Source organism: Mchenga conophoros, linkage group LG1 (assembly GCF_057382185.1).
Source record: "Mchenga conophoros isolate Kocher_MC1m ecotype Shallow Benthic linkage group LG1, M_conophoros_male_GT1.1, whole genome shotgun sequence".
NCBI lineage: Eukaryota > Metazoa > Chordata > Actinopteri > Cichliformes > Cichlidae > Mchenga > Mchenga conophoros.
Genome location: NC_140526.1, coordinates 37,924,075 through 37,947,848, shown reverse-complemented (window position 1 = coordinate 37,947,848; position 23,774 = coordinate 37,924,075). Strand labels below are relative to the sequence as shown.

At 41.5% G+C, this 23,774-nt stretch overlaps 1 protein-coding gene across 2 annotated transcripts; it reads left to right on the top strand.

Moving 5' to 3' along the window:
* Positions 1-2,257: 2,257 nt before the first annotated feature.
* Positions 2,258-23,544, top strand: kiaa0895l. Of its 2 annotated transcripts, none has more exons than XM_085277467.1 (7): positions 2,258-2,572; positions 3,162-3,914; positions 4,004-4,147; positions 4,415-4,547; positions 6,863-7,168; positions 19,565-19,662; positions 21,310-23,544. In XM_085277467.1, the coding sequence occupies exons 2-7, from the start codon at positions 3,207-3,209 to the stop codon at positions 21,469-21,471; spliced, it is 1,551 nt and encodes a 516-aa protein (XP_085133593.1). In that variant the 5' UTR covers positions 2,258-2,572; positions 3,162-3,206; the 3' UTR covers positions 21,472-23,544. The 2 variants fall into 2 exon arrangements, with proteins under 2 accessions (XP_085133593.1, XP_085133585.1); XM_085277459.1 differs by having other exon boundaries at positions 2,259-2,572; positions 3,159-3,914.
* The last annotated feature ends 230 nt before the right edge of the window (positions 23,545-23,774 follow it).

The window sequence follows — 23,774 nt, the reverse complement described above, 5'->3', positions numbered from 1 at the left end:
ACCTGCAGCTCAGAATCAGCGCAAAAAGACGTAATCACAGCGCGGACCGGACGCATCAGGATCGCTAAGCTCCGACAGCGTGTCCGTCTACGAGCCGTCGGGTGAGAAAGCCGAGAAAGACAAAGTTGATTCTGATGCGTCGGGTCCGTTCTGTGTTTACGTCTTTGTGTGGAGTCCGTGTACCTGCTCTCATTTGCTGTTTGGTTGTTGTTGAAATGGTTTTGTGAGCTTTAATCTGAGAATCTGGCGTTTCTGGCAAAACACAGTTATGTTTAAAAGTCGATTCAGGATTTAATGAATTGATATCGCTTTATTCAAGCTACTCACCTCCCTCTCTCCACCTGCACTTTCAACTGGACCACGGCCAATCAGAGAGGTCCCGCCCCTTACTATCTCTGATTGGTTTAGTCCACGATAGGGGCATAACGTGTGTCTGTTGTTGACCACAGGGAAGGTTGCAGATTTTTTTTTTTTGCTACCCGAACAGTTGGTCGCACAGGTGCAACCAAATTTTTTTTTTTAGTCGCACCAATTTGGTCGCATTTGCGACCAAATTGGTCGCACTCTAGAGCCCTGCCGAGACTGTCCAAGCCGGGGCTCGAACCGGCAACCATACAATCGTATGAGTATGAGTCTGTGGTCTGGGAGAGAGTCTGTAACTCTCTGTCTGCAAAACACAGCATATAATGACCAATTTTGGGCAATTAATTATATAGTTACTTCTTCAAAAAAGTAACTCAGTTTGGCAAATAAAGTTTTTTGCAGCTATTTTTTTAAACGCAGCCAATACGTTTTTAAATAAACATTTCAAACTATTTACAGAACAATCAGCTGTTCTGCATCAAATCTGATGCCACACAAATTATTTGTGCCCCTCCAAAAAATATTTCTGTCCACTATGAGATAAAGGAGAACAACAGCCTGATACCTGCAGGCCTGACAACAGGAGATGTATCACTCCTGTAACACCTGTAACATTCAGAAATTGCCTCATTGTTTTGACACACACAACAAAACTATTGACTACACTACACACTGACTACACAAGATTTGCGCTAAACGTCTCAAATCTCTCACATCTCAAAACACCGCCGTCACTCCTAAAACTTCCCCCCGTTTCTTAACAACTAGATGCCACGTCACCATATCATTTTTTGATTTGTTGACATGGTACTTTTTTTGGACCAATAGGAAAGGTGGGGGGTGGGGTTTGTTTTTGCTCACAGGCTTTCGAGCCTTTTTTCTTATAAAACGCCGTTTTTACCGTTTCTTCCTGCAGTAAATATAAACAACGACAGTATTCAGGAAGAAAACCAAACATTGCAGATATTTTTATCACAACTCTGGTTTTACGTGGCCGATCAACACAATTTAAAAGCTGGTATAAAGTCCACACTTTTTCCGTCAATTGTTACAAAACAGCTAAAAACCCATCTTTTTAAACTTGCGTTTGGTTGATTTTTATTTTTATGTTTTAGCTTCTGTGAAGCACTTTGTGATTTTTATCTTGAAAGGTGCTATATAAATCACATTTTACTTACTTACATACTTTAAAGTATTCTGATTAAGATTCTTTTCTGGAATAGGAGTGTGACAACTGATTTTTCCTCAAATCTATTATCAAGTTCTTGCTGTTTTTGCTTTTTTATAGGACGAGTATATATTTTCTCTGATTTTAATCTAATTAATTAGGTGCTTCCAAAAGTCTTCCTTTGTTTAAAAGGCTTTGGGATGGCCTGTTGGGCTGTGTTTAAATCCATTCAGTAGTGGCTGTAGCAGTAATTGATATAATCCTCCTGTTGTGTTAATTCCTCCAATATATTAGATATAGGAGATTATAGACAAACTCCAGTATTTACTTGTCAAAAGTTACATATAGTTTAGTTTTCTCTCAGTGCCTCGATGAATCTCCTCCTCAGAGTAACATCTTAGGATGCCTCTGATCCAATGTGGAGCAAACGTCCAAAACAAAAAGCTGCACCTCCACAGAGCCCCTGGAAGTCTTGGAAAGTGGCAGTTTTCCTTACATTATCTTTTCGAAGGACTTTACTATCTAATTTGTGAGGTCACAGTGCCTGTCACCATCTTTCATATACAGTCTATGGATAAGCAGCTTTGTTTTTGCTTGTTGTTGTATTTTCACTTATTCTTCGTTGTTATTGTTTTTAAACTGAATACCGTTATTATTTGTGTGAAGAGAGCTTTCGCTATGTAGCTCATGGCTAATGCTAATGGTGTTTAGTTGTCATAGTTGAGGTAGCTTGATAGCTAATTTGTCAGTGGATTCCATCAGGTTCCCGTCCCGTCCCTCTCCGCTTTGTACGTAATGACGCAGGAGAGCGTCATGGACGGCGTACACTGCGTGACGCGTCAAATCTTCCAACTCAACCGCCGCTTCCTGGCCGGCCCAGGCAGCCGCCTCAGGCCCCGCTCCTCACTGAACCGCTATCCGCTTATTATTGTTATCACACCGACTGAAGAGAGCTCCGCTCCGGCTGCGTGGAGCTGCCGCCGGGATGAGTGGACGGAAAGGCTAAAATTTGCACATCCTCCGCAGAAGTCTCGCCGCTTGGTTAGTGTTTGACTTCTTTTTATTTGTTTGGGTAGTTAAAGGCTTGCAGGGAACTGATTTTTTGTATTTGTCTTCCTCCAATAAGAAACGTTACTGTAAAACTCTAATGGCAGCTAACTCCACGGAGAAGCTCTAAACTGCTTATCACAAGTTTTATTGTCGCAGGAGCTGAGCGCTGCCGTTTTCTGTTTTTATTTTTTGTGTGTGCACGGATATCATCTGCTGCCACTCATTGGATCAACTCTCACAGCCCCATTTTCCTGTCCTTTCACACCCAGCAACATGAACACACAGTGGTACACTCACACATTTATCAGTCTCAATGAAGAAGCTGGAAACCTTCATTACATTTGTTTTAAAGGAGTTTAGATACATATGATGATGGGATTTTTGAGTGGTTGGTTTATTGGCTCTTAGTAATAAAATTGGGAATTTATGTTATTTCATTTCATATTTCCAAATATTATTTTTTTCCATATATATGGATTTATATGTCCGTATATAGGCTTTATTATATGCTTGTCTATAATAAGAATAATAAGTCTAATAAACTGAGTGGTGTGCATTAATCTTGCTATTGTTACAGCAGCGCGGGGCTGAGCGAGGTGCAGCCTGAGGAGCAGCTGCTGTGGTGATGGTGTTGGACTTGGGCGCAGTCTTCATGGATCGGGTCGAGGGTGAAAGAAGTGCTGGGGACCTGTTGAAAACAGACGCTCGAGAAGATCCACCCAAAGCTGTTAAAAGGTGTGGCGTCACAAAAAGGGAGACAGTGTCACACAACGGGCTCGCAGCCCCGACGAGCTGCAGCAGCCAGGTAGTACAGAGAAGATCATCAACATCATCGTCATCAAAATGTGGGACTGCATCCAGAACGCCACTCCGGAGGCCCCTCAGCCTGGAGGTGACATCCCAGCGCATGAGAGGGTCTCAGGAGCAGATGGTGGACCGGAGGATCCTACAGCCTCCTTGGCGCAGTGGTACGGCTGCCCCCTCCCCCCCGGCTCGTAGCCTGACCAGCCCCAGCCTGGGAGTGAGTGGCTGGATGCGCCGTAGTGAAAGCACCTGCTCCGTGAACTACTCCCTGGGGCTGCGGGGCAGTAAGGGGCAAATGCGACCGGCCACCTCCCTCCCTCATATTGCTAAAGGAGTGGGTGGTTCAACACTCCCTACAGCCACCAGGCCCTGCCTGCTCGTTGCCCTCAGACCTCTAAACTTGGAGCAGGAGAAGCAGGCTTTCTTCCAGTCTGACTACAAGTATGAGCCTCAGTTTGAGTATGCGCAGCCTGAGCCCAGGAGCGTGCTGGACAAGTACAGAGAAGGCTCGGGTCTCTTTCTTGAACAGGTGTGTCACATTCAACCAGTCTAACAGTCAGCTCTGAGCTCATGAGATCATGAGGATGATGATAATGATGATGATGTGTTTAACTGCAGGCAGTTGGGATCATGGAGTGTGTCCTGAGGAAGTTTGGCTCCTATGAGAACTTTGAGGAGGTGACTGGTGGCAGCGCTCTGCCTAAAAGTCAGGTGTGGGCTGCTGTGCGCAAATACCTGCAGAAAGAGGGCTGTGTGGGGGAGGTGAGTGCAGTAGCCAGATTTCAGTATATCTCTGCTATATTGTGTCCATTGGCTGAATGCTGAAAATGCTGAAAAAGCAAACAACCCCCCCCGAAGTGTTTTTGGTGAGACAGTAATGTGACAGAACAGCTGCAGAAGTGACAAGCTAACAGTAAACCTACATCTACAGGATTACTTGAACCCTGTGACTGATTTAGCTGAATGACTTTCCACAAAGCAGCCGATGAGCAAAATCTGATGATTTTGTGTGCGTGTTTGTGTCTCCAGGTTGTTGTGCGTCTATCTGAAGAGCTGCTGTCTCAGGCTGTGATGGTGGTGGAAAGCTGTCGTCCTACTCTGACCATTAACCTATCTGGGGCTCGACAGCACTGGCTGGAGGGAATGCTGAGACATGAGATCGGTGAGCAGATAATAATACGTAAGCTTGGTAGGAGTCTTTCCACATGGTTTCTATTCCCCATAGCAGTTGTGACACAAAGAGGTAATTGATTATTATTATTATTGTTATTGTTAATATGGCTGACATCATTTATGGTTTATAACAGTAGTTTGGTACCGGTCCGCGAGAGTTGAGGCTCGGGTGTGAAATTTATGGTTTTTTCAAACTTTTCATGGTTTTTTTCGTTAACTCGGTTTCCCCGGGTCTTTCCCATGTTGTAGCTGTGCGTCTTATTTTGAAAGAAATATTTATGCGTTACCATAGCGACCGGAGAGCATTAAGGGGCAGAGAGGAGGATGTTACTCTCAGTGTTGTTGTCAGGAGGACGCTGCTAATAAAGTTACACATTTACACAGTGAATTCATGTTTATTATTATATTTACAAACTACCACAAGTTTTTGTCTCAGTCGTATCATTTTATTTTGCTGTATTTATCCGCCACACCGGTCGGTGGCACAAAAAAGGTTGGGGACCGCTGGTTTATTATAAGCTCTAGTCAAGTGATTTGATTGAGCTTGAGTTGCAGCTCCCAGAGCAGAAAAATGAAGACTGTTCTAATGTGTCAGAAACTGCCACCAGAGCCTAGCCACGAAAGTGAGTCGGTCCTTAAAGACTCCTGTGTTAAAATACCCAGCCTTACAGCAGAATTAAACATGTGTACACCAATCTATATTTTGGTGTTTATAACAAATTTTCAACTTCATGACAACAGCACGGGGCTGCGTTTTCATACAGTTAGCCTGGCGGTGTCAGAATGGTAGACAACAAACTGACAAATGGTGTCATGCTGGCTATACTTTAATAAATGTCTGTGGTTGAATCAGCAGTCAGTTGCTAAACTTCAAGTGGCCTTGAGGTTTCCATTGATGAAGAATGGACCCACTATCTGTGTACCCCATATACCACACCAAACCATCACTTTTGTTGTTCCAACAGTCTTGGAGGGATCCATCCAATGTGGGTTAGTGTCAGACCAATAGCGGTGATTTTGTTGGTTAACTTCACCATTCACATAAAACTTTTCCTCATCACTGAACAAAATATTCTGCGTGAACTGAGGGTCCTGTTCCAATTTTTGTTTTGCCCATTCTGCAAATTCTGTGCCCCAATCTGGGTCATCCTCATTGAGATGCTGCAGTAGCTGGAGTTCGTAAGGGTGTCATTTGTGAGTAGCTAATATCCTCCGATGTTCGACTAATGCCACTCTCCAGTGACATGCGGCGAGTGCTACGCTGTGGGCTCTTGCTGAATGAAGCTAGGACAGCCACTGATGTTTCTTCATTAGTGACAGTTTTCTTGTGTCCACATTTTGGCAAATCCAACACTGAACCAGTTTCACGAAACTTAGCAAGCAGTTTGCTAACTGTAGCATGGGAGATGGGTGGTCTCGTAGGGTGTCTTGCATTGAAATCTGCTACAATGACCCGGTTACTGCGTTCACCAGATATCAACACAATTTCGATCCGCTCCTCACGTGTTAACCTCTTCGACATGTCAATGACTGTGAACAAAGAGAAACTTGTAAATAACTCATGAAAGGATAAAGTTATGTTGAAACCAAGCACACCATTGTTTTTCTTGTGACATTACCAATAAGTGTGATGTGTCACATGGCCCTCTTCCTATTGAAAAAACAAAAGTTGTATCCAAGATGGCCGACTTCTAAATGGCCACCATGGTCACCACCCATCTTGAGGAGTTTGCCCCCTCACATATACTAATGTGCCACAAACAGGACTTTAATATCACCAACCATTCCCATGTTATTACGGTGTATCCATATAAATGGCCCACCCTGTATATGTATACAAGTGTGCACATAGCACTGCAGCAGACTGCTGAGGATCTGATTGTTAATAAAGTTGTATGTTCTCTATGTCAAATAAAGTTTGAATTGATGGAGCCTGTGATATTGGGAGTTACAGTGTGCCTGCTCCAAACCCACCCATGTCTGTTCAGAGATTTCCTGCTGTTATGAGAATCTGTTCTTCTCACCGGTCTGCACCTTCGTGCTGATTCCTGAAAGAACCAGATTTTTCCCAGATTACAAATTAATCTGCGGGAGAGTTCAGTGTAATGCCCTCATCAGCCCTGGGCTAAAAAAATCACTGTTACTGCATGCCAGTTAGCATGCTGGTAGCATTTGGGTCAAACCACAGTGGTACATCTGACAGAGTGGTTTTTAGATATGTGTTTTATCAAACTACAGTGTGAAGCATGTGCAGACAGCATGGAGGGCCAGCAAAGTGACTGCAGCAGCTTTCCTTCCTCTCAGGCACACATTATCTGCGAGGTGTGAACAACAGCGTGCAGCCATGGGCCACCGCCGAAGGCAGGAAGCAGTTTGGACTTAAACCAGCTAATCCCACAGAGGAGGGCCTGGCCAGCCTGCACAGTGTGCTGCTACGGAAACAGCCCTACCTGTGGCGCGCGGCTCTGCTCTACTACACAGTGTACCACGCCACCAGCATGAGCTTCAGCCAGCTCTTCAGCCACATAGCACGGTTCGTCCAGGACCCGGACGTCCGCTGGGAGTACTGCCTGCGAGCCAAGAGGGGACAGACGGACACCTCGCAGCCCGGTGAGCGTGCACGCACAAACACACACAAGAAACATGTAAAATTAATAGACTTGGCATTTTCCTAGGCAAAACCTATAAGATTGAATGCAATGAAATGTAACAGTATCAGGTTAGGATTTCATGCAGTGATTAACTTTGACTATTTAGGATTTTTTTTTCTTCTATAATGAGTCTCTCCTGAGTGGGGAAAAAGCCTAAAATAACCTGTAATATAATAATATGAACACCCAAACATAAAGCCTGTAATCCACAAAATGATCCCAGCGAAAAACTGTGAAAACGTGTTTTCATGATGTTTGTCATATTGAAATGTTTCAGATGATCAAACAAATTTAAATATTAGACAAAGATAACACAAATAAACACAAATTAAACATCAAGTAACTGTGGTGTATCGCATCTTTGGAAGCATTTACGAGTTCAGTTTCCCAGCCACACCCAGGCCTGATTATCGCCACACCTGTTCACAAACAAGCCCGGCTATAAAAGGTTATAAAGCCACGTCTAAAGCTGCCAGATAACATTCTGGTGATCCCCGAGACTTTTGGGAAAATACTCTGTGGACTGATGAGACAAAAGCATGAATTTTGCTGTTTGCCAAAAAATACTCGTAAATACTCTAGGACAGGGGTGTCAAACTCAAATACACAGTGGGCCAAAATTCAAAACTGGAACAAAGTCGCGGGCTAACGTTAATATTTATTAAAATATATTTATTCCTCCAGATATAAGAATGAATCTTTTCTTATGGACTCAAACACGTTTTGCTGAAAAACTGAATATGGAACAAGCAAAGCTTAATACTAAACAATATATATATATATATTAGCTGTATAATACCAGTAGGCCAGCTCTAATAGTAATTTGGTATGGCTTCGCGGGCCAAATGTAATTAGGCTGCGGGCCAGAGTTTGACACCTATGCTCTAGGAATTACAAGTAAGCCTGCAGTCTGAGAGCAAAGAGCTCTAACGGGGTGGCACGGTTAGATACGGCCTGATTATTCAAGACCTTGTATGTGGGAAGCCAATACAGGAGAAATCTGCTCTCTCTTTCTAGTCCCTGTCAGGACTCTTGCTGCAGCATTTTGGATTAGCTGAAGGCTTTTCAGGGAGTTTTTAGGACTTCCTGATAGTATAAATGCACAAACTCGTTTTTTAACATCACTCTGAGACAGGAAGTTTCTAATTTTAAGAAGAAAAATGTTTTTATTTCTTTCAGTGCCACTCCCTATATAGGTTTGGACTTTCCCCTTGATAATAAACACGTTCATTTAGAAACTACATTTAGTGTTTACTTGTGTTAGCATTGTCTAATATTTAAATTTGTCTGATTATCTGAAACATTTAAGTGTGACAAACATACAAAAAAAATAGGAAATCAGAAAGGGAGCGCACACTTTTTTACACCACTGTACACCACTTAACACAGCTAATTACTAGTGCTGTCAGCGTTAATCTCGTCAAAATGACATTAATGCCATGACTGCATTAATGCGGCAAATCTCCGTTAGCGAGTCGCCCCGTGCGTGGGGCTGCATGCTGTCAACGCGTTAGTGTGGTTAGCTTGTTAATGCGGTTATGGCGTTAAGATCTTTTTAACGAGTGTAACGCTGACAGCACTAGTGATTAGCTGTCAAGTGTCAGTGTAGCACTCAACTACACCATGCCTCTGTGGACTGTGGTGGTGGTTTTTTGGTTTCATTAATATCAGTTTAGGGTTCTTTTTCAGCAGAGATAAATGATAAAATGAGAATTATGAAAACCTCAACTTCAATGTTCAGATTGTTCACATTTAAATTTTGGAAATATGTGCAAATTGGCTAATATGTAGATATTATTAAAATCCTATTTCTGAAAACCTAATATCCCATAATAGTCCTAACTCTTTAGTCCTTGAAAGGCATCCATCCATTTGCTTCCGCTTGTCCTTTTTAGGGTCGTGGGGGGGCTGGAGCATATCCCAGCGGTCTTAGGGAGAGGCAGGGCACACCCTGGATAGGTCACCAGTCTGTCACAGGGCTAACACACAGACACAGACAACCAATCACACTCACATTCACACCTATGGGCAATTAACCTATCCACACTAACTGCATGTCTTTGGACTGTGGGAGGAAACCAGAGCACCAGGGGAGAACCCACGCAAACACGCGGCGAACATGCAAACCTCACACAGAAAGATGCCGGCCTGATGGTGGATTTGAACCCAGGAGCTTCTTGCTGTGAGGCAACAGTGCTAACCACCAAGCCTACTTGGAATAACCCTTGAAGTAGAGCAGGGCGATATGACCAAAAATATTTATCACGATATACATTTGAAAATTTGCAATAACGATGTAACTGACGATATAATTGACACGAGACAAAATACTTTACAATTCCACAACTTTATTAGTGTGAAAGACCCCATCAATGTATTTTCACTTAAACAAGCAGCTGTTTTTTATGTGCATTAAAGTTATATAAAAATTTAACAGTGCAAATGCAAATTCCTTGCTGACAGTTTAACCAAAAGGCATTTCCAGTGGAAACTGGGCGACATATCCTCAGCATAACCATGTATAATATGTATAAAAAACAATAATTGCTATAAGAAATTTAATTTGTAGTAAATTCTAAATGCATTTAGGACATTTTTTACTCACTTTGTCTCTTTCACGATGTTATTTCTCTCTCCAACAACGTAGGTTACAATTACATTAGCATGACCTATTATGCAAATTAGGCAATTACGTCATTTGGCGACTTCTAGCGACTTTTTGGACAGCCAATAGTGATTTTCCTTACTGAGGAGTTGCCAACACTGCGTGAGGCTCTAGACTACAGTAGCCGTAATGCTCTGGCAATCCATCAAGCAGTGCGCCTTCATAGCTTACCAAAGTCGTACTAAAACATTTTTTGACAGATTTCTGTGCGCCATGTACCACATAAAATCGGTTCGCGGTCAGTAAGCACAACCAGAATTCATACACAAGGCACACTCTCGATTTTTGAGAAAATTAAAGGATTTCAAGTGCACCTTGTAGTGTGTAAAATACATTATAGAGAAGAAAAGAATATATCGCGATATATATCGTTACCGCACATGCTTCAAATTATACCGTGATATGGTTTTTAGGCCATATCGCCCAGCCCTAGTGCCATAGGGCTCCTTCCATTTCTGAATGATCGCTTGAACAGTGCTCCGTGGGATGTTCAAGGCTTGGGAAATCTTTTTGTAGCCTAAGCCTGCTTTAGATTTCTCAATAACTTTATCCCTGACCTGTCTGGTGTGTTCTTTGGACTTCATGGTGTTGTTGCTCCCAATGTTCTCTTAGGCAACCTCTGAGGCCGTCACAGAGCAGCTGTATTTGTACTGACATTAGATTACACACAGGTGCACTCTATTTAGTCATTAGTACTCATCAGGCAATGTCTATGGGCAACTGACTGCACTCAGACCAAAGGGGCCTGAATAATTACGCACACCCCACTTTGCAGTTATTTATTTGTAAAAAATGTTTGGAATCATGTAGGGCAGGGCGATATGGCCAAAAATATATATCATACGGTGGCCCTGAGAGGCCAAACGGACTGCAACTTCAGTAAACACTTGTAAAAAGAAAAACGCTGCAAAAGCACACACAACACAATAGAAATGTTTCTGGGGAGACAATAACCGGACGGACCAGTTGCATGAACCAAAACATGTATGTACGGCTGTATCAAAATTCAGCCTTCTGCAGCCTTAAAGTACGCAGCCTTAACGGTCCTCAAGGGCCGCGTACTCAAAGACCGCTGAGGCCGGAAGTGCGAGGCTTGTAGGCTTGTGAAATGGGACGGTCTAGCCTCCGTCGCGCTGCCCAGGTTGCCTAGCAACCATGATACTAACAGCTGGAAACGTTTTATACAGCTTTGTTTGACAGAAATGAAGGAGAACATATTTTGTACATTTGTTTCTACATGAGCTGTGTGTGATGTGATAAGTATCTGAGGCTGAGACCACAGGACTGTAAAACATGATTTTTGGGCTTCATTTCTATACTGAGCAGTCATTTAAGATTAGCTAGTAAATAACAATTAGCTAATGTTGTTCATGAGACTAAAGTCATCTCACTTTGGTAATGTAAATATAATATGGCCAAAATTATATTAATCATTATTAGTTATTACAGCAGTGAACATGAACTCTGAGCTTCAGTAAAGATTCAAGTTGCATTTATTTATATTTCCTATCACCTTAAATCTTCACTTAAAGACAAGTATCTTTGACAGTGTATCTATAGATGTATTATATATAAGAGACAAATATTGTTCTTTTAATATGTTGGCATTATTAAATTTGGCTCAATGCTTATATATATGTGTGGAAAAAGCAAATGTGCGAGCTGTGATAACTGTTTCTGATAGAATGAAGAGTAGACTGATATATGAAATATTCCTTTATTGGGTGAGAAAATCAGACCATGTCATAACTGCTTTAAGTCATACAGAATAGACATCAGAGCCTTAAACAGGCTGACGTCTGCTAAATGGGTCAAACTGGGCAGAAAGTAGCCAAACACATAACATCCTTATAGAATATGATGTAACACTATAGATCAACTTAGCTCAGAATATATAAAGCATATAAACAATTACAGCAATATGATGCAACAAACACAGCAGTGCTACTAATCCAAAATACTCAAAGCTTCATAGAACTGAAACCAACATTTATTTTTAGCTCCATTCTGCTGCTGATACATACTTTAGGTTTCTGAACATTAAACTTGTTGCTGCCTTTCATAGTGTGTAACTTGAAGGCCCTGAGTACTTTCTCTCACACTGAAAACACTGGAATGATAAAATTATTTGAACATTACCTAATAAGACTGATTCAGGACAGACAATTAGTTATTTTAAACTTTTCTAGCAGTCCTTCACAAACAGGGGACAGTCTGTCTATTCTCTCCATCTGTCAGCTGCTGCTGGCTCTTCCTCCTCCTCTTCCTCACACACTGCTGAGTTTGTCCTGGTGGATCATCAGGGGTGCAAAGCCTCACAGATGATGTGCAGCAGTGTGTCCCTCAGTCTGTCCTCACTCTGGACACTTGCAGTTGTCACACATGGAAATCAAATGTGTGATAAGCTGCAGGATTCAAACACAAGTGTGACTTATAAACACATGTTCATACTTTTATTCCACAGACACAGGACAGACAGACAGGTGGCAGTCTTAGGTGTACACACTGCTACACAACAGCACCAGAGAAGGGGGATTTAGTGTTTGTGTTATTACGAGTGTAAACAAGTAGAGTTCCCAGATGGTACAGTGGACACACGTGTGACTGCTGTGATTAAAGCATCTTTCTTTCAGCTTAACGAGTGAACCGTCAGCTCGTTCAAACACACGTTAAAGTCCATTTGGCTCGACACCTCCGAACAGAGGCAGCAATATAACATAGCTAACATTAACAGTGCAGTGAATCTTGCTTGTGCCGTGATATTCAGGACTGCAAACCGAGCAGCATCACTGACTTTCAGCCTGTTGTGTTTGTGGATATATGACTGACTTTAATTATCCATAAAATCATCAGATTCTCTGTAAGATTAAGGTTGACTATCTAACGGCGTATAAAGTAAAGGCTTTAAAACAAAGTAAACACTGAAAGTACAAACATCGCTAATGTCACATAACTTTGCCGGCATGTGGCCAACAGTAATGTTTTAATGTTCTTCATTATTAAACATTTGCACATAAATAAGTGACATAATATTCAGAACTTACTTTTGAAAGTTTACTCTTTGGCTGCTCCGCTTCCACTTTGAAGTGTCTCCCAGTCCCAGTGCACTTGTTAGCATGTTTTGGTTCGTGCAACTGGTCCGTCCGGTTATTGTCTCCCCAGAAACATTACTGTTGTGTTGTGTGTGCTTTTGCAGCGTTTTTCTTTTTGCGGCGTTTTTCTTTTTGCAGGTGTTTTTCTTTTTGCAGCATTTTTCTTTTTGCAAGTGTTTTCTGAAGTTGCAGTCTGTTTGGCCTCTCAGGGCCACCGTAATATCACGATATATATTTGAAAATTTGCGATAACGATATAACTGACGATATAATTTCTGCGAGACAAAATACAAATCCACAACTTTACTAGCGTAAAAAAACCCCATCCATTTATTTTACTTAAACAAGCAGCTGTTTTTTTATGTGCATTAAAGCTATATAAACATTTAACAGTGTAAAAGTAATTTCCTTGCTGAAAAGTGGCCTTGCTGTACAAACCTTCATTATTAAAGTACATAAAACAATATAATAAGAAAATAAGCCTTAAAATATATATTTAAATCTCAACATCCTAAACCTTGATCAGCTGTAAAACAGCCTGTTTTAATTTAAGCATTGTTTTCAATAAACTGCATGCTCAAAAAAATGTTTTGTCTCTCTCACATTTCTTTTTGTTGCATGTTGAAGCTGTACTTGGAACCTTGTTAAGATCTAAACATGCAAAATATGATTTTTTTATTTATGTTTTTTCTACATTTTTCAAGTGTGAATTGAATTGGGACTGTATTACAGGTACTGCGCTGCAGTGGTTTGTATCATATCTATCTAATAGACTCCAATTTGTTCATGTAAATGGAGAGTCCTCTTCACTCACTGAGGTTAATTATGGAGTTCCACAGGGTTCAGTGCTAGAACCAGTTCTGTTTACACTACACATGCTTCCCTTAGGCAGCATCATTAGAAGACATAGCATACATTTACACAGCTATGCAGATGACACCCAGCTCTATCTATCCATGAAGCCAGGTAACACACACCAATTAGTTAACCTGCAGGAATGTCTTAAAGACATAAAGACCTGGATGGCCTCAAAGTTTTGGTCATCTTTGCTGCTAAATTCAGATAAAACTGTGTAGGGCTGCAACAATTTGAGTAATTCAAATTATTTAAGTTACAAAAATTCTCCACCCAAATTCTTAGCTTCAATGCTTCGTTAAATCCGCGGCTGTGTAGTGCACCATTGTGTTAAACACAAGTGAGACCTGGGCCCTATTTCAGGAAGCCGGTTTAGTGCAAACTCTGAGTAAGTATACCCTGAGTTAACGAAAACTCTGGGTTTTCGGTTTCACAAAGCGAGTTTAGATTAATTCCAAGCGAGTTACTATGACGACACACTCCATGAAGCTAACCTGCCCCCTAGCAGGTTTACTTCAACTAACCCTAACTTTCTCCGCCTCTTTGTCGGAAACCTGACTGTGGGAAGTGTCAGACATGGCGTGCCCCTTCCTTGAAGAGCCAGTAGATGTTGAAGCCCAAATTCTCCGCAGAGCTCTCCGCCGGGAGAGAGTGATTAGAGCGCGTTCGGACATTTTATCATTTCCTGATGATCTCCTGTGTGAACGTTACCGTTTTTCAGCACAATCTATAATTGATTTGAATAACATCCTCAGGCCTAATATTGCTCATGTGACACATCGCGGACATTCTCTCAGTTCTGTACATATTATTTGTATTGCACTTCGTTTTTTTGCAAACGGGAGCTTTCTGTATAATATTGGTGACGCTGAGCACGTTTCCAAGGCTACCGTCTGTCGGGCAGTCAGGAATGTTACAGTTGCACTGAAACGTCTCCTGTACTCGTTTGTGGTGTTCCCCGATCATAGACCCACAAGATTTATCAAAGAGGGATGCCACAAAATTGCAGGTATCAGGATGAACAAAACTTAATTCATGATGTGGTGATACTTGAACTACTACTTAAATTTTACATTTATTCCCACGGTTCCCAGGCGTGATTGGCTGTATAGATGGCACTCACATTCCAATCATTGCTCCTTCAGTAAATGAAGGAGACTATGTGAACAGGAAGTCTTTCCACAGCATTAATGTACAGGTACATAGTTCCCTGTAGCATTTCAAACTAACAAATTATTTCATTATAGTAATGGATGCTAATTTGTGTTCTCTGCACTGTGAAGATCATATGTGATGCTGCCAACATTATCACAAATGTGGAAGCCAACTGCTCAGCCTCTGTGAGTGGTGGTGGTGGAGGACCCCCACCTGTTTTTCAGGCCTCCGCTTTTTTTCTGTTGGCTATAACGGGTCACATTTGAGCATACAGAGTAAGCAAATATGTACTTGTAATGTGCTCAGATAATTTCAATAAGTGCTTACAGAGGGGAAATTAATGTAGCCTCTAACTGCAATTGATTTACATCAGACAAACAGACCAAGCACTATGGCTCATAATACAATTACACCTTACTTGTTTGGACTATATTTTTATATTTCATTTTTACTTGCTGCCAGGAACGTTGGGGGCCTGTTGGGTTGCACCTGCGCTCACATCACATCACAAAATAAAATGTATAAATTAAAAAATAAAATAAAATATAATAAAATAACGTGTTAAATGGGTGGAAATCCCTAGATCAATGTTTAAATTAACACTCACGCATTGACTCTGTCGGCTATGTTTTGCCATGCATGCTCCCTTTCTTTTGCAGCTGAGGCTGTGTTACTTTTTTTCCGCAAAATTTGCATGTTATCGGCATATGCTGCAATCAGAATTTCGGCCTCAAGCGCTGTAAAATACATTGACCGCGCCTTCTTTCCCTCCATCTCCATGGTGACTCGCTTAATCTGTGCTCCACTAATCAGGGCTTTATGTATCCTCGTGCGCGCGTTTAACTTGGGGTTAGAGCAACTCCGCGTTGACTGAACTAATTGTTAACAGCCTTTCTGAAACCGAATATTCCGAGTTGGACAGTTCGGGGTTACTCAACCCTGAGTATCGTTTTTCACTCTGAGTTTTCTAAACCGGCTTCCTGAAATAGGGCCCTGCAATAGAAACATATTTAGGAGCAACACATGAATAAAAAGTTTGACAACATTAAGTCCACGCAGCCCTCAGTTTTAAACAAGCAGCAGCTTTCCTGTAACCACCATTAAAACTTTACTGGGAAAAAGCCCGAAGGAGTTCTTTGTTATTTTACTCAGCCCTAAAAAATCTCTGAAATATGGTGCTTTTAATGGGGCTTACACTGGATAGCATTACTTTGTCCCCCAGTAACACTGCAAAGGATCAATCAATCAATCAATCAATCAATCTTTATTTATAAAGCACTTTTCATACAAAAAAAAAAAGTAGTACAAAGTGCTTTACATGGTTAAAAGCAGCCCACCCCACCCTCCAACTCACTCCCCACACTCCAGGGCTGGACTGGGACAAAAAATCGGCCCGGGCATTTTGACTAGAGACCGGCCCACCAAAAATGTGATGTTATTCTGGGGTAAATCCGCAAAGGATTCTGGGAACTTGTGGCAAGAGGTACTAGCGCATGCAGGCTTTCAATTGAACTCAGTTACACAGCGATAAAAAGAAACACAAAAAATGGCAAGAAGCTGTTGTATTATTAACTGCAATAGCCGGTGTTGTGCCAAAAACTGATTGTCTGCCAAAAACTGATTGCTCGTATTTAAATTGGTATAAGTAACTTGTTGGGCTATAATATGTGAAACATATGTCAAATGCATCCCTCATGGATGACATAAAGTCATCTCTCTCTCCTGCTCTTTTATTTCTCTCTCTTGCTCTTCTGTCTTCTCCACTTTTGATGATAAATCAGCCTGGTGCAACATGTAAGGATTGGCACAATTTGTTAAGATTTTGAGGAGTTTGAGAAACTAACCTTAAGCATAAAATAAAATTTACTATCAGTAACTTCATAGCACCCGCCCAGCAGTATATAAACTCTGTCATGCTAGCTAGTACGCAGTACCAGTTATTCTAAGCGACTGTAAAAAGTCAGCACAACGAAAACAAACTACAACTAAACTTGGTTTATATCTGACACAGATAGACAGCAGGTCATAACTTCTTACCTGAAGTTCAGTTCCTCTGCCACTATGACCGGCGGCCGCCTCGGGTCTCTCCTCCTCTTGCCTCCCCTTTCCCTTATCCACCTGCTGGCCTCCACCACTTGCTGATGTTGCTAAATCTGTGGAAGCTATGCCATAGCTACCGCCAAACAATTCAGTTATTTTTACACATTTGGCAGCGTCTGCCTGAAGGGCTTGTTTCTTTTTGGCCCTAATTTTTTCTGCACCTCCTTTCCTTTTTTTGTTTTCCATTTTCTTTAGTTCGTCTATAAGATTGCTAAACAAGGGGGAGGGTGCATCCGACCTCCTCGGCTGTAATTGGTCCAGCCCAGAGTCGATCATGACAAATCGATCGGCCCATAAAAACAAAATATCGCCATCGGGCATACCGGCCAGTCCAGCTATGCCACACTCTCATTAACATAAACGATGTGAATACACGCATATCCCCCCCTCCCCCCACACACACACGCACACACACGCACACTTAAAGAGTAAAATTGGGCTGGGTACGCATGTGCCAAGTGAAGAAACACTATAACAGGGCCACAGCAGCCACGGTCGATCACAGCCCCGGTGCGCAGAGAGCGCCCTCCGAGGAAACACTGGAGATATGACACAATAGGATATGTACAGGGTAAAACGATAAAATAAATAAGAACGGGATACAATATAAATATAAATAGAGTAAGAAGATTAAAAAATTAATAAGAATAAAATCAATAAATATTAGGTAAAGCCTAAATTAATAATAGAATAACCGGATAGAATAAATAAGCAGAAAATAAATAAACGTTAAGTAAAAGCTAAATTAAAAAGGTGGGTCTTGAGCCTGTTCTTAAAAACATGTACGTTCTCTGCGGCCCTGAGCTCCTCCGGCAGGCTGTTCCACAGACGAGGACCATACCACTGAAAAGCTGCCTCTCCGTGAGTATGTGTTCTGACTTTAGGGGCAATCAAAAGGCCAGTACCAGAGGACCTCAGGGTCCGCGAGGGTTCATATGGTAAAAGCAGATCTGAGAGATAAGAAGGCCAAAGACCATTAAGACATTTAAAAACCAATAAAAGAACTTTAAAATCGATCCTGAAACACACGGGGAGCCAATGCAGCGATTCTAAAACCGGTGTAATGTGGGCCCGCCCTCTGGTCTTCGTCAACACACGAGCTGCCGAGTTTTGTAAAAGTTGTAAAGTTGAAATATTCTTTTTAGGAAGACCAGAGAGCAGGGCATTACAGTGATCAATGCGACTGGTAATAAAAGCATGCATCAGCATCTCTGTGTTGGCCCGAGAGAGAATAGGGCGGACTCTGGCTATATTTTTTAGATGATAAAATCCAATTTTGGTTACATGTTTAATATGTAGAATAAAATCAAGCTCAGAGTCAAAAATAACACCCAGGTTTTTGACTTGTAGCGAAGAACATAGTGAAAATGCCTCTAATTTAGACAAGAGTTTCTCTCTCTGAGCCTCGGGACCGACGATTAAAACTTCAGTTTTGTCCTGGTTAAGCTGTAAAAAGTTTTCTGCCATCCAAGATCTTATATCTAGAATACAGTTAAAAAGGGCATCCATTGGTCTGGTGTCATCAGGAGACACAGAGATGTACAGCTGAGTGTCATCAGCGTAACTGTGAAAGTTCACTCCATGCCTCCTGATGACACTGCCGAGAGGGAGCATATACAAATTAAAAAGTATGTGGCCTAAAACCGACCCTTGAGGCACACCACATGTCATTTTATGGGTCTTAGAGGAGCATGTATCCATACTCACCATAAAAGTTCTGTCTGAGAGATAGAAAGTGAACCAGTTGTGTACAGCACCAGAGAGGCCCACCATGTGTTTCAGTCTGTTTAAAAGAATAGCGTGGTCTACTGTATCAAAGGCTGCGCTTAGATCCAGTAGCACCAGGACTGAGAGCTTTTGGGCGTCCCAGTTACATCTAAGATCATTTAAAACCTTTAGGAGAGCAGTCTCTGTGCTGTGGTTCACCCTAAATCCAGACTGGAATATCTCCAGGATCTGTCTATCATTTAGAAAATCAGTAATCTGAGTAAAAACAAGTTTTTCTAAGATTTTACTTAAAAAAATCTTAGAGAAACTTGGAAAAACTTAGAAAATCTTAGAACTCTTGGAGTTCTTTCTGACCAGGATATTTTCTCAAGTGTGTGTATCAAACAAATATGTAACTGCTTTCTTCCATTTTATGGAATATCTCTAAAATGAGAAACATCCTGTCTCAGAGTGACACTAAGTCTTCACCTTACAATATAAGTACGTTGAGGCAACTGTTGTGGTTTGGTGCTATATAAACAAAATTGAATTGAATTGGAAAAAAAGATTTAATTGTGCAACATGACAAATAATCGTAATTGAAAAGTTAGAGGCTATTTAAATCCTGTAAGCATCATTTTACAAGCTCTTCTGTTAATCTCGCTAAATTAAAGAGCTAAACAATCAGAAGTGTCAGTTGACCTTTAAATGAGCAAATCAAAGTGAACTCAAAACTGTAATCTGTAACTTTGATTATTATTTTTGTATATTTCTGTCTTAGGTTGCTTCAGCAAAGATCAGGTGTATCTGGACGGGATCCTGCGGATTCTTCGGCATCGAAGGACAATTGACTTCAAAATGTTAACTTCTTTAGGCAAGGTCAGTCAGACTACCCACAAAAAAGACTTAGAATTAGATTCAGAAGTATTAAATTAAATCATACATGGCATTGAGCTCCCTTCATTGTGTTGCAATATGTGATAATATGTACACTCTCTGCCCTCCACATGGTTTCTACAGTTTGGTCAGAAGTATTGAATAAATGTAAAACTCAAGTACTGGGTACATGAGTTGGAGTTTATGTTGAATGTGGTCCCCCATCTGTTTTGGGGATAACCACCTCAACAGCTACCAACCACCATGCTCCTTGCAGCAGCCTGGAACCCTGCAGAACTAGGCACCAACTCTTTATCCTCTCAAGGATATTTGAGGGTGCATGGCAGTTTGCACATTCAGTTCACATATGTTCTGTGGACTTGGAGAAAGCATTCAACCACATCCCTCGGAGTGTCCTGTGGGGGGTTCTTTGGGAGTATGGGGTGTCCGGCCCGATGCTTTGAGCCATTTGTTCTCTGTATAACCATTGCTCCCCTTTGTCACTGATTCTGTTCATAGTTTTTATGGACATAATCTTTAGGCACAGCAAGGTGTTTGAAGGTTTCTGCTTTGGTGGCTAGGGCAGTACGGTGGCATGGTGGTTAGCACTGTTGCCTCACAGAAGGTCGTGAGTTCGGTTCTACTATCAGGCCGGGAGCTTTCTGTGTGGAGTTTGTATGTTTCTTCCCCGTGTTTGTGTGGGTTTTCCCGGGTACTCCGGCTTCCTCCCACAGTCCAAAGTGGGGATAGGTTAATTGGTAACTCTAAATTGCCCATAGGTGTGAATGGTTGTCTGTGTCTATGTGTTAGCCCTGCAACAGACTGGCGACCTGTCTAGAGTGCACCCTGCCTCTCACCTTTAGACAGCCGGGATGGGCTTTAGCCCTCCCACAACCCTGACATAGATGCTATGGTGCCTTCAGAATCTCATGTCTGCTTTTTGCAAGTGATGTGGTGCTGTTGGCTTCATCAGGTGGTGGCCTCCAGCTCACACTGCAGCGGTTCAAAGTCTTAGGCCATGGTTCTCAGTTACAAAAGGGTGGAGTGTCTACTCATTGCAGGGATAAATTGCTGCCCCAAATGGAGTAAGCTTTTTATCCATTGAACAACCAGCTTTGATGCATGGTTGGGATCATTGTTTTGTGGAACATCCTGTTGTTTACAAGAGTCAATCACGTAGCTGAAGATCTGAGGTGAAGTTCAAGAAGTGGGTGGTAGTCCTACTCCTTCATTATATCATCCTCTTTATGCAGTGTACCACTGTCAGCAAAATAGCTCCAGAGCATAATGCTACCACCACCCAGTGCAATGTTCTTAGGTTTGAAAGCCTCGCTTTGCTCTTCCAAATATATCTCTCGTCATTGTTGGCAAATAACTCGGTCTTTGTATCGTCTGACCATAAAACGTTTCCCCAGTAGGTATTTGGCTCGTCCATGTGGGCAGCTGCAAATTTCTATGTAAAACTTGCTTCACTGTGGACAGCGATCCTGGTTTTCCACCAGTTTCCAGTTAATGGTAGGCTTGAGCCTGTGTTGTTCATGAACATACTAACCAGTTTTCAGTCATTTGAGGGTACATATTGAAAAAAGTGTGGGAGCAGTGCTTTATGTTTGGACGGTTCATGAGTCCTTTCTCCCTTGACATTTGTAGGTGTCTTATGAAGATGTGGAGAGACTCCGACATCTGGCAGTGCTCTCCAAAACTAGAATCCCGCATTTCATGCGAGACCAGGAGCGGTACCTGCAACATCTGGACCACATCATCACCATCAATGAGCTCGAGGATTCAACTCTGGAGCACCTTCTACCGTGACCATCCCACCCAAAGAGAAGAGGAACTGGAGGATCTTCAGACTCTACCATGTGGTGACCCAATTCTTGCTTAAGAGATCCAGTATTACTGATGCTTTATTGGAGCAATTTTGTTTTCTTAAAACTTGAATGACATGAACAAAAGGGACATACACACTAACACCTCTATCTACATTTCACCTGTGTCCAATGCATGTTTGTGTGGCTTTTCCACAGAGCCAAGTACAGTTTCTGTGCGCCGTCGCCTTTACTGCTATTATGAAATTACCTCAGTACTAAAACTTTATGATGTAATCAACTTTATATATGTAAACTCACTCATAATCACAGAAATGTTCACAATCACAAGCTTTATTTATGCAATTATTTAAGTTTTTCTTTTTTTTACTTTGAGAAAACAGACTGAATGTTTCTGGTATTAGCTTTATACGTTCTTTTTTAGACTGCGTTGTTTTTATGCCTTTGATTATTTGCATTTTAAAAAGAAGACACCAAGGACACATTTCAAAACTGAGACCATGAATCTTAAAGATATCAAGTGCCAGCAGACTCAGTCTGACCTTCCACCAGGGATAATTAAAATATCAGTGTTATTAAGAAGATAATCAGCTCTTTTATCACTGTCTTAACAGTGTCCTTGGTGGTCTTTGATTATCAGTATGCTACTGTGATGTGTGCCCGAGACCCTGACCCCAACTCCACCCCACTGCGCATCAACCAAATTTTCCTTTGAAATGTCAGAGGAATGGTTGGACATTTTGGGTTGCTTACGTTTATTGAATAACTTGCAGAGTTATATTACGATTTATAGGATTGTCATGTCTTTGTAGTTAAACCGCTTCTATGCTTGTGTTAAAGAAGGCAAATAAGGGTTTGCTTACCCTGAGCTGAGTCTGTCTAAAAATACTGTATTTCATTACTTGGCACATCAGCCTCGTCAGTCTGGTTTTTGCTATGTGCTAAAATTACAGTCTTTTCTAAACAAACAGTAAAAACGTCCTGGCCGGAAAAATGAAGTCACTGCAGAACTTGTGACAATAGGTCTCTGTTTTGACCTCTGCAAACACTTTGCTGCTGAGCTGATGGGCTCAGTCACTCGTTTGGGGTCATAAATGCAAACTAATTAGGTCTGTAAATCTTGGTCATACCATAAAAATCTATATCAAGTGAGTCATGACAACAAAGTCCCTGATATTTCAGTTGAGCTTTGCAATGCTGCTTAATACCTTAATGACTCATAGTTAGTCCTGTGGCCAGGAATCACGATCTTTATTCCCGTTGTAGCAGTGAAACTGAAGCTCAGTTCTCTCGGTGCAAACAAAGAGTCACACAAAAAATTACATTTAAGTTACAGTTCCAGCCAGGCTAAACGTTCCCCGATTAGTGTGTTGCTGTTGGTGGCCTTTAGCTGTGGCTTTATATTTAACGTAGTCTTTTCTGTGATGGAATCAGTCTCTTATGACTCTGCAAGAGAGCAAATGTAGGTATTTCCCCTAAAAGTCTGTCTTTATTGGAAAATGTGCTGAAGTAACATTTTTAATACTGTGTTGGGCTTTTTGAGACCGTCTCATCCAGACTGAGTCTCTTGTTAAGGAGGAAACAGGGGTGTAGTGGGTGTGCCTTAAATGGGTGTAGCGCTCATCTGCTGTAGCTAGCCACGTGTTTTGTAAGCTGCTTTTATTGTGTTTGACACTTCAAACTTTAGATGTGAGTCATTTTGGGCCAAGCTGTCAGTCAGCACAGAGAAACCAGAAGAACCAGGTCACAGCAGCATCACGACACTAGCCTTGAGTTTTTAACTTGAAGATGAAAAGACCGGGCCAACATGTGAACTCTACAAACACGGTGCATTTTAAACACTTGGATTTGAAGATCAACATGTAACCCAATTATATTCTGCTGTGTTTAAGTTTTTAGCCACGTGATAAGCTGATATTTAAGATCTGACCTTAACGGCAGCCTGGTTTCACCTAAACGAATGCACCGATTTATAAACGCACGAATGTTGCAGAAGTGTTATTTTGTGGAAAACAACTTGAATTTCCAGTTTATTTATTAAAATGTACATACACTGTTTCTGGTCTGTTTCATGTTGCACATCACTCACCAGGACAAACCAAACTCTAATCAGGATTTTTAATTTTTAATTCAATTCAATTCAATTTCTTTATTGTCCCACAAGGGGAAATTAGTTTAGCAATTCAATTCAATTCAATTTTATTTAAATAGCGCCAAATCACAACAAAAGTCGCCTCAAGGCGCTTCATAGATACAGAGAAAAACCCAACAATCATATGACCCCCT